Genomic DNA, 11,832 nt, shown 5'->3' on the forward strand with positions numbered 1-11,832 from the left:
GGTCAATAAAAGGTCATATTGAGATCAAAATACAAATTGCCGGTTTTTAATGAATACTGTTGACTAAGAGACCAAATTATATGAATTACCTACAATAAAATGTCACTACTGTACAATTAATGAAGCATAACTCTATTTAATAGCCCTTTGGATATTTTATAAACTACACAAGTCTACAACAATAAAACACCATAACATATGATAAGAGCCCCACCGACAGACCGCACTTATATCCTAAGAGGTTTTTCTATTAAGGCAAGATAACTGCTTTTGTGGCCACAAATACATACAACGTGTTCATTGTTCAAACTAGACTGAACATTATGTTTTCACATTCCAACATTGTTACAATGCAAAAAAAAAAAAAAAAAAAATCAAAAGGAAATTGAAGTGTTTCCTCCAATAATCCCACCACGTGGTGCTTAGAAATGCAATCGCCCATCTGGAATCTGTCATTTCCTGGTAGAGCCAAAGGTCTCTAGGACAAAGAACAGGTGGACGCAGCGAAGAATTACCCAGGAAAAGTGCAGATGACAAAACTGTCACAGACAACATTGTGTTGTTGACAAAAACACAGCAAAGAACAGTTCAGACCGGAAGGTCAAGTTTCTCCGTCATAAATCTCCTTATTTGGACAGGTTGAGTGCTTTTACTGTTCTGGCCATGATGTCAACACAGGCGGGTGTACCCTGCTCACACGTCTGGGTGTGGTGTTGAGCAGACAAGACTGTTTTTATATTTCTCACATCAATGGGGCCCACTGAGCTGTGACACAGCACCTATATTTAGATTTGGGCTATAACGTCTCTGGCCGGCAGCGCAGAGTTCAGTCTTAAATGGATTCAGAGCGCTGAGACACATTTTTTTTACAAAATCAAGACAACTGGGGAGGCGTGCAAATGATTTCCAAATGTTAACAGTTAAACAAAAGAATACTTCTTCCTCCTCAGATGGTTTATTATGATGTCAGAGACACACTGGGAGTTTGTTTTTGTTTTTTTCTACCAGACTGGGAAAAAAAAAACTAACAAAAAATGAACAATTATTGTGTTTTACTTGGGTCTAGTCAGGCTGCATACGCTTTAGAACAGGGGTGTCAAACATACGGCCCGCGGGCCGGATCCGGCCCGCCAGGGGGTCCAGCTCGGCCCGCCGGATGACTTTGCTAAGTGTGAAAATTACATAAAGACATAAATTGCATTTCTATGAGAATATGGAGGTTTATGAGTACAAACGTTTTGTAAATTTTTTTTTAATCGATCCAGTAATTTCTTCAAAAACAGCGTGAATGCGACGTCTGCTCCGGAGGAAGAAGCGCTCGGTGCCACAGGCAGCCGCGCTCGCTGCTCGCTTTGTGACGCGTTTGACGTCACAAAGCGAGGGAATCTGCAGAGGAGAGCCGGGGCAGATAAACAGTGGGCTGATGTCTGAGTTTTTGTTCTTTATGTTTCTAGTTTATTGTAGAAAGACCTTAAAATAGGGTTTATCATCCAAAAACCTTCACCAATGATTTAAACAAAGAGAAATATTGTCGTTATGTATGTGTTATTATGCTATGATTTTACTGGTCTGGCCCACTTGAGATCAAAGTGGGCAGTATGTGGCCCCTTAACTAAAATGAGTTTGACACCCCTGCTTTAGAATATGTAGGATGATGTCATTAACTTGTATTAACTTCAGCATCTTATGCAATTCAAGTGCTACTGTCTAAACCAAAAAAACCAAAATACATACTTCCCCCCAACTGCAATTTTCTGTTAAGCTCCTTATTTCAAGGTTAAGAAAATTTTGAGGTCATCATCTACTCACTTCTCTATTTCACCCCTCGGCAGTTTTTTTGTTTTTTTTTTCCCACGCGCTATTTTTGTCATCCGGAAAACATTCTGAAATATACTAAAGGCAGAGCTTACTTCCTCAAAACAGACAAAAGACATTTTGTATACAAAGTTGTTCAGCAGTATCTTGAAATTTTCCTTTGAAGGTCACACGAACTGACCTGTAACTTAGAGCATTTCAGTAAAAACAGTGTCATTCATGATGTCATGTTTTCTAACAAGTCATAATTCATCATTAGTCGTGATTTTTTTTTTTTTATCACATCAAGTGGGGGCTCATGTAGCACAGTGAACAAACTCAATATCTGAATTCACGAATACAAACTTCTAACGATAAACATCGTCCACATAAGATAAATAAGGGCCGTTGTTCCGCAAACCAATCGAATTAAACAATTCTGTCAATTTAATAAATATGTGATGTCAAGGTAAATATCAGACTGATGTATGAGGACGAACAAATGTAATTCCCAAAGTGTTTGTTCAAAGTTTATTAAAAAAAGAAACGCCTCATCAGCCACATGGAGTTACAACGAGCTGAGCGATGGAACTTTTTAAAGCCGAGTGAACATCAAAATGATCATTTCATTCATACACGCATCAACACAAACACCATCAATATACAACATGTACTGTACAGAAAACATACACGACCTGGCAGACCAGACTCTTCAGGACCGTGCGGAAGAATATTTAGAAACTTTGTCTATCAGGAAAAACGTCCACAAACAGAACCAGTGTGCATGCGAAGACGTCGTCCTTCGGTCGGAGTCTCGGCCAACACGTGTGTGTATTTGTAACTCTTTCAAGGACAAAATATTTAAAGGGCACGTGTATCTTCACAGAACACCTCAACTTCTTGTATATGAATCCATTCCTGTCTCACGCACACCATTCTGCTCTTGTGTTTTTCACTCGGAAACATGTGACCGGCGGACGCACTGTGTGTTTGAGAGTTTGGAGACCTGCTGTTAACGTCTGAGGGGGAAAATGCGACTGAAAAATTGTCCAACATTGCATCACGTGCGCTGGGGGTCAGGATTCGGCTGGAGACGCCTGGCTCGGTGCCCCGTTGCGGGTGCGGAGCTGAGATTGGGCGATGTCGGCCAGCGCGCTCTGGATCTTCTCCAGCAGCATATCGCCGCGGTAAACCACCTCCTCCAGACGAGCTGAGGCGTCGTGGTTCTCCTCCTCCAGCTGCCGCAGACTGGCCGCCTGATGAGAGGTCACAGCTGGTCACATTCGAGTAAAATTCATTTTTTTCTCCCATTTTGGAGAGCGACAAATAACCGACAAGGAAACATATTTCTCCTCAAATGTTGTAGAAATGTATACGGACCATGTTGCAGTGCTATTTACACGAAACTGTGCAGCCTGTGAGCTTCAGACCTCACGGTGCACTTGCGACTATAACAGGTTCCCTACAAATCAACAGACATCATGAACAGCCTACTTCTATGTCATCTTGAAGCCACACAATAACTGATTTAAAAAGCGATTCACCGAAGTAGATAACAACCAAAAAAATATGAATCAAATGGCACATGAAACTGCAGCCACACATTTATTTACAGTAAAATCTCTGATGTTGTAATGTAACCTTTTCAGTCACTGAATACTGGATTTAAGGCTGATTTAATAAGAGTGTGAAGCTGTTTGTGAACTTCTGTTTCACGGTTCAGAAGCTACAAATCAGACCGTGAACAGATTCAGTGTGTGATTCCCCTGCAGCTCATATTTTCACCATTTCTTATCACATGCTACACACATCCAAAACCAGTTTTTTTTAACGTGACAGCAAAGAGCCGAAGTGCAATAAGAACTGGTGGGCTCTATAACCCGCCCTCTTAAAGTCCAGTTCAGACCAAAGCCAGGCGAACCTGGTTTTGGACATTGCAGCAGAAACAATAACATTAGCGTGACCCTCCCCCTATTTTTTTTATGTTTTTGCTGTTTGACCACCACTTCAAAAAACTGCAAAGAACTCACTGGCGATCCTCATTCATGTTTTAGGAGACTAAACATTATATCCAGCTACGAGCCTGAAAAGCTGGCAGTTCAAATGGAAGTATGGAGAGTTGTTGCTATGGAGATGTTACACCATCTAGCTGCTTTGGTGAAAACTGACAGCTTTCAAAATGTTGCAAACTGGAGTAATGTGAGAAGTTGTAAGTCGTAAATGTTTGGTCTGAAATGGCCTTTACGACGCTGATATCTAAAAATCAAACCATGCAGTCTGCTTCATATGTCGAGATAAGGAAGGCAGTCTTCTTGAAAAATGATCTCTCTCATGGATTTCTGTTCTTAGCAGACTTTCAGGAACACCATTTCCCATAATCCCCCAGAGGTTGGTAGGCTAAATGTCACAGCTGAACAAAAGATGCAAGGCTGTGAGAGAGCTGACACTGGGCTGAGCTCAAAAACGGCAATCCTCACAAATACATGGGACATGATACTCCCTTGATTTTTTTTTTTTTAGCTGGACTAACATCGCCCACACACTCATATGACTTCATTATTTTTTACCCTCAGGGGGTCGTTTGCATTTGATCTCATGTGGCCTTTTATTTCTGGAAAAGGAGTCAACACAGAGATATCTGAGCACCACTCACTCCCAACATGGACAAAAGAAGAAGTTCACTTAAAAAGCAGCTTCCATGAACACACTGACTCAGACAAAATGAGAATATAAAATATCTGTCTGAAAAATGTTGTGTTGGAGTATCAGAGCTGTTGCACTCAAAAGTGCATAACTCCATATTGTGTAACTTTTAGAAGTAGAAGAATTAAAATCAAGCTTATTGGCCTGATATTATTAGACTAAATTAATTTGATTTGGTATGCAGCAATATTTTAATCAAAACATGATCAGAGTCTCTCTTCTGCTGTTCAACAACTAGTTTTAAACCAATGAGCTGACTTCAATTTCCTTTCAAGAGTGTGAAGTTGAGTGTTCACTTGGCTCCCTCTGCTGACCGAAAGATAGAAATGCTAACAGGGCTTCTGTGTGAGTTCGGCCTGAGATCAGTGGCTGAAACGCTGAACTTGTGAGTGGTGCTTTGTGAAGGTGCTGACCTGCAGAGCTGCTGTGGACTCCTCGCTGGGCAGAGAGTCGATCAGTACGTCCACGTCTTTGGCTGTTCTGGCTATGAGGGCCGCAAACAGCTGGGCGTATTCTAGACAGGGACGAAGGAAACGAGTTCAAGTTAGAGAAATCATGTGTTTCTATCCTGCAGGTCATTAGTTGCAGAGTGAAATGTAAACAAAGGTAGTTTGGTCCGACGGCAGCTCGGTTGTTCGACACCAGCATGACATCATGTCGGACCGTTGTGTGTTGGTCACCAGTTTCAAAATCGCAGCTGCTTTGCTCTACTTTTCTGTCATTGTTATACATATTATATGTTAAATCATATTCAATATCATCTTTGTTACTTAAACATGTAGGCTTGATGCATACTAAATATAAAATATTACATATATACGTATATATTCATACAGCAAATCCTCCATATCACTAACGGGCAAACTACGTTGTATCACCTATGTGCAATAATATCCGTTTCTGTTGTTTCATAATGTAAAAGACATCCCATGTATATTTGTATAAGTGAAAGATGTATTTCATGGATGTAGCTTGTGTTTCAGTACATGTATACAGGTCTTTGTTTGTGAAAAATGTTCTACCTGTCTTCCCCTTAAACTGCTGTGACGACTGAATTTACCCACAGTGGGATTCATCAAATCTTATCTAATGTTATGAAGTAAGGTTTTTTCGACACCGAGTGATTTCAGTACCTGGAGTTGGGTTGTCGTACCCAGAAAAAAAAAAAAGAAAAAAAGGCAGGATTGCCATTTTATCATATATTGTGTCTGAATTACTGAAAAAAAATCGTAGCTGTTTGCAGGCAATTCAGTTGTATGGAGCCAAGGTGAGAGTATAAACAAACACCAGGTACTAAAACCAACCGGGATCATCCTTTCTGCAAATTGGTGACCACGAAAGTGTAATAAAAGAAATAGTCCATCAACTATGTAAACCAAAGGTGAGAGAGACTAAAATAAGAAGGAAGAAGGGTTAAACAGCAAGAAAACCATACAAAGGTGACTCTTTATAATCCAAACCAACCCACCTTCGGTTGGGTTTGCCGGCTGATCCTTGTTGATGGCCGTCTGGATGTTACTGAAGGATGCAGGAGGCGCACATTGTTGCAGGACGCCGATGGCATTACAAAACTGATCGGCCAGCTGCACACATGAAGCAACACCATTCATGGATTACACTTTTAGTCAAGCAGGACAGTCGCCTACAACTTTCTACCACTTTTTTGTTGTTGTTGTTGTTGTTTTTGGGGGGGGCTGCGCTGTTTTAACACTCTGAAAGTTGTAGTAAATGTTTGTGTGCGCAACGCAACTTAAAGCTGAGCTCGTTTGGTGGTTTCGTGTGAACAGGCCCGTCGTTAGCTCCGACAGCTACACACTGACGGAGAGGGCAAGTTACGGGCCGGAGTTACCACCTTTAAACTACACCGCGCGTTAAATCTCGTGTATTTACGTGTCTTTTCTGTTAAAAGTGTCTGTACGAGCTTCGACATTCACCTTACCGAATTGACGGCGTCTTGAAGTTGTGTTAGCCGGTCCGCCATGTTTTCTGTAATATGACGTAGAGCCCGCCGCAACTGTCGCGAGAGTATCGGCGTAAAGTCTCGCGGTATGGGGCGATATCTTGAAAGCTCACCGTGACTCGCTGTCGTTCAGGTGGAGCTGCAGCCACTTCCCTCACCTGTCGACAGACTTCACAGCGAAGGACGGACGTGTTATAAATCGATGCTGACGTTCGTCTGCGCTTTAAGAAGAGAGCGGAGCCTCCACGTGTTGCTCCTTGATGGGGCTCGATGCTAACCGGTAGCTAACGTGAGCTACTAAACATCAACAGGAAGTAACGGGGCTAGCTACATGCTAATGTCTTGCACTTTGAGTTCTCCAGGTAAGAAACTTCATTCTTTAACTCACGACCTCACCTTGAATGGGACGAACTGCTCTTGGATGCCAGTCGACCGGTTGTGCTGACCTGTTGATAATACTTATCAAATATTACACTCACAACAATGTCACGTTAGTTTGAGTGAATGAACAGCAGCTGTCATCCACGTTAGCAACAAGCTAAGTGCATAACATGTGTTGTTCGTCCTCCTTTAAGTCATAACTTTGAACTTCCCTCTACACGTGGGTGGTTTCAGGTTCTGTCGGTGTGGTTCTCTGCTCGAGGCCAGAAAGTCTTGAATAGGAAGAAATAATGTGCCACTTGTAGCCCCATTTATTCCCAACCAAGATCCAAAGTACAGATTTAATTGCAGGAGTGAAGGCTGGGTTAGATTGATAATACTAGTCAATATCACAGCTATTTCATCATCATATTTACACAGCTGATTCCATCTTATAACACGTTTACATGCACGGATTGTGAAACAGTCCTTCGGGCAGAGAAGGAAAGAGAAGCCATGACCTCATCCTTAATACCATCAATATGTTTATTGATCTTATGCAACATAAGGAGCTGAATGGATTTGTCTGCAGGCTTGACTGGTATTTATCAAACTGAATTATTAAGTTCTGAAGTGAGAAATGAATGCGTCTCTATTCAAAGTAGGTCTCTGTCATCATGACACTTTCATGATCGTGACATTTTTGTTGACAATTATCATACAAATAATTGTAAATAACAATTCAGTTGTTCTGTTTATTAAATGCCACTATTGTAGCATACCTGTTGACCTCACCATAGTTTGATAATGCACCTGCGCCTTACGAAGAGGAGGAGCCAGTTGATCAGCTGGTGATTTGCTTTACAACTAGATTCACAATGTTTATGTCAACAGGTTCTCATCAAAATGCAGCCGGTTGAACATTAAAAGTGCCTCGTGATAAACGGCAAAAGAAAAGGGCACAATGAGAAGCATTATTAAAAGAGCAGCCGTCAAACCTCAAACAGTGAGAAATGACAGTTTTTTTTGTACAGATGAATGAAAACTATTCTAACAATGATGCCAAATGATTGTGGTCAGCTTATACATTTTTTATTAGGCAATTATATAATCATTTCACACTTACTCATAGTTCCTCCTAATGATGACTTGTACTTCCTCAGTTATGAACTGTACCTTAGAGAAGGTCCTGGCAGATGCCAAATCGTTAGTGGAAAGGCTTCGTAACCATGACAACGCTGCTGAGATGTTAATCGAACAGACGACGTCGCTCAACAAGCGAGTGGAGTCCATGAAACAGGTACGGTGGCTCTTGAACTTGGTGCTGAAAAAATATGAGTGTTCTGTTTAGAGATAAAAAAATAATAATAATAAAAGCTAACAATGAAGAGTGACACCTAAAACCTTAAATACAAGACAGAGATGGAGGGGAGTTTTGAGAAGATGTTTTGAAACAATAACTATTAAAAAGAAGTCTGATTCAGCACTGTTTTTCATTCATGACCAGACATTTCTACCTGAAGCTTTCCACTTGCTCACTGGGACGTTGGTGTGTTTCTTTCTTGTTGGCAGTACCAGGAGGAGATTGACGGACTGAACCAAGTTGCGCGGCATCGGCCTCGTTCAAGTCTGGTCCTGGGAATCCAACAGGAGAACCGTCAGATCAGAGAGCTGCAGCAGGAAAACAAAGGTAGGCAGTTCATGGGCAGCTGCGTTTTATTGGTTATTTCATCTGTTATGACCTCAATTCAGTGTCAAGGGGAACACAAGTTGGCCCAAAAACTTTTCAACAAAAGGAACCTAAATTGCCAAGAAAAGGCTTCTGTAACAGAATGTGCTTAACAACTCAAACTAAAATGCAGACATGAAAACAAATATGTGAGGATCTCCAAGGCCAAAGATGATACTCAGCTCAGTAACTGGCCAAGAAACAGGGGGGGGGAAAGAGGGAGCAAAATAAATGGTAGAGAACCACTACAAAGCTTCTTTGAAGTTTCCAAAATTTAACAAAACACTTCTCGCAAATAGTCAGCCCAGACAGTTCAAAAACAGAATCTTAAAAATGGCATGAAGCTAAGAAATAGCAGCAGCAGCCCCACACCTGGAGCTCAGTGGCCAAATAGTAAGGACTGCTTTCATGATTGGACGCATTCATAAACCAGTTTTGTTTTCTTTGTCATGTTTCTGTCAAACATGAAAAAGAAAACAGAGATTTGGTTTAAAAAAAACAACAACAAAAAAACGGCTGTATTTTAACATGAAACTGAAACATCGTCCTCCCCCGTGTTGTCAGCAAATAAACCAAACCTGCGTTCATTCTTCCTGCAGAGCTCCGAACGTCGTTGGAGGAACACCAGTCTGCGTTAGAGCTCATCATGACCAAATACAGGGAGCAGGTGTTCAGGCTGCTTATGGCCAGCAAGAGGGACGACCCGACCATCGTCACCCAGCTGAAGGAGCAGCACACCACGGTCAGTGAGGCCCACCTGTTGCTTTAAGTACCTGGTACATGTGGGAACATCAGGCTTTACAACTTCTTCTTTTCAAAGGAAAATGAAAAAAAAGTCATCAGCTGCTTTACTAAAGAACAACTTAAATGCACAAAACATAGAATATATCGTTTTTATTGAGTATGTTTAACATTTCTTCCTTTCCAAACTGCTTATATATATACATATATATTTGTATTTCATCTTTATAGGAAATGCAAGCGCACATAGACAAGATCAACGAGATGGCGTCCGTCATGAGGAAGGCGATCGAGGTGGACGAGGGGCGGATATGTGAAGATGAGGAGAGGATTAAACAGTTGGAGGTAAAACCTGTTGCACAATCAGTCCAAAGGTTTGAGATTAACTTTATATGCTACAGATGAGACACAGAGGGAAGAAACTAAATAAAAAATACTGCCTTCCTCCTAAAATATTTGTAGGCTTTGATCGTTCTTGAATCGTTTTAATAAATTGTTCAAATTAAAAAGAGATTTATGAAAACAATATAAAGCAATAAATACATAATATAAAAATACATACAGAATTTCAACATCTGTCTGAAAAGGCAGTTTGAAAAGATAAATAAATAACCGAATTAAGAATACAGGTTTTTATCAGACATTTAACTTTCAGCCTCTCTTTGGGTACTTTAAGCCTCAAACTAGTAAAACGAGGTAAAACAATGCAAATCAGCCACAGGATGTAACAAGCAACAATTATCTAACTTTGAAGCACTAAAAAACAAAATAGCGTTAAACTATAAATGGAATAACACGATAAATGAAATCATTTCTTTGCCCGACTATTTTGACGTACAACAAGAAGCCTTTTGTTTTTAGCTCAATAAGTGTTTTGAGGAAAAAGAAAAAAATGCAGACTTTTAGTCTCCGACTCAAATTATAAATAATTTGTGTGAATCATATATTATCATGTTTATGCAGTCAAAAGAAATTGAGCGTTTGACAGGTCAATCATTTTCTTGCAGCCATATTTTTGCTTCCTGTTATTTGAAATACTGCAGTTGTGAAATAGGAACAGAAAATGATGGACAATATGTTGTGTGTTTGCTGATGCACTTTTATACGTAGATACCAGCAATGCAAAAATCCCTCAAACAAACAGGCAGGTATTAATCTGCAGCTTTAGCAGCTGTGGTACGTTTCATCTGACTGTGTGTTGGTGTCTTCCAGCTGGAGAACAGTGGACTCCGAGAGCTGCTGGGAATCAGCCGGGAAGCTTTCCTGGTTCTGAACAGAGACGACCCGTCAGAGAGCACGTCGCTGTCGCCGCTGCTGACCAGCGCTGACATCAGCCTACGAAAGAGTTAGAGCCCCGGGGTGACTACCCCTCCTCCCCCTCCCCCATCCTCCCCCGTCCCCGCCCCGCCCCTAGTGCTGCCTCTACAGTGTACAGTCTGCTGCCACATACCACTTCACCTTTCACCCTCCAGACCCTTCAGGTTGAAGAGTCTCCTGCTGGTGCGTTTTACAGCTTGATGCTTGATGCATCCCTGTCTGGTGACCCCCCCCCCGCCCCTTCTCCTCATCCTTCCTCCTCCTTCCTCCTCCTCCCACATCTTTCAAATTTGGTTTTCTTTTGTTGGTATTTCTGTAATGTTTGCTATTTTTGCCAGCATGTGGTGTCTGCAAGGTTTTGAAGTGTGAATGAGTAAAAGAAGGGCTTGAGTTCAAATAAATCTGTAAACAGGAAATTGCCTCTGCTGCGTTCATATGAATTCAATTTACTTTCAAACGTCAGACACGCTGCAGATCACCGTGTTTCTGATTGTGTGTCTGTGCGGATACACAACTTCTCACTTTCACTTTTCATGTTATTGTCGCTTACTGTCATGAGAAGCTTAGAAGCAGGTATAGAAACAGTTTACAAGACTTAGTCTCCCCTAACAGCCGACCAGCGGCAGAAGAACAAATCAGACCTTCTATTTAATGAAAGTAATTAAAACCAACGTGAAACGAAAGTCCACTCTGACGATTGAAATGTTACTGAGATAAAAGTGTGTAAATATACAGAGGAAAATATATCTAAAGTATAAATGGATGAAGTACTCTGCAGAAGAATGCAGACGATAAATATATCATTAGATTTATTTCTCATGCATCAATGTGAGAGTTCATTTTTACAGGACTGTGATTCATGATTACTTCATTGAAATAAAATAGTGACAAATTCACATTGCAATTACACAGATTGGCATCTCCCTGATACTTTATTTGTCCAATTGTTCAAACTTCAAGATAATTAGAATTAGATTAAGAGAAAAGCAGAGAAGCCTTGAGAAGATGGAAGAATAAATAAATTGGCATTTATGCATGAAAAATGGCCTTAATGATTATAATAGCTACTAGTTAACTGGCTGCCAATTGACTAAATCAACTTAGAGTTTCACCTCAACTTGTAGAGTATATACTGTTGTTTTGCAAAGTTTAATTCTTCATAAAGTCATCCTGTGCTTTGTAAACATGTAAAGCTGCCAAGGAAATGTAGGTGAGTAAAAAAAATACA

The 11,832-nt window shown here is 40.8% G+C and overlaps 2 protein-coding genes across 2 annotated transcripts; one reads left to right on the forward strand and one right to left on the reverse strand.

Annotated features, from left to right (window-relative positions):
- Nucleotides 1–2,218: 2,218 nt before the first annotated feature.
- med21 (mediator complex subunit 21) lies at nucleotides 2,219–6,526 on the reverse strand. Its single transcript, XM_069700151.1, has 4 exons — nucleotides 6,437–6,526; nucleotides 5,966–6,080; nucleotides 4,911–5,011; nucleotides 2,219–3,050 (listed from the first exon to the last, which is right to left on the reverse strand). The coding sequence occupies exons 1-4, from the start codon at nucleotides 6,476–6,478 to the stop codon at nucleotides 2,871–2,873; spliced, it is 438 nt and encodes a 145-aa protein (XP_069556252.1). The 5' UTR covers nucleotides 6,479–6,526; the 3' UTR covers nucleotides 2,219–2,870.
- Nucleotides 6,409–11,028, forward strand: fgfr1op2 (FGFR1 oncogene partner 2). Its single transcript, XM_069700150.1, has 6 exons — nucleotides 6,409–6,819; nucleotides 7,981–8,117; nucleotides 8,390–8,507; nucleotides 9,146–9,288; nucleotides 9,519–9,632; nucleotides 10,500–11,028. The coding sequence occupies exons 1-6, from the start codon at nucleotides 6,789–6,791 to the stop codon at nucleotides 10,635–10,637; spliced, it is 681 nt and encodes a 226-aa protein (XP_069556251.1). The 5' UTR covers nucleotides 6,409–6,788; the 3' UTR covers nucleotides 10,638–11,028.
- The last annotated feature ends 804 nt before the right edge of the window (nucleotides 11,029–11,832 follow it).

Source organism: Brachyistius frenatus, unplaced genomic scaffold (genome assembly GCF_029030835.1).
Source record: "Brachyistius frenatus isolate BFR_SWC_R1_liver_20210118 unplaced genomic scaffold, ASM2903083v1 Contig_32, whole genome shotgun sequence".
In the NCBI taxonomy this organism is placed as follows: domain Eukaryota; kingdom Metazoa; phylum Chordata; class Actinopteri; family Embiotocidae; genus Brachyistius; species Brachyistius frenatus.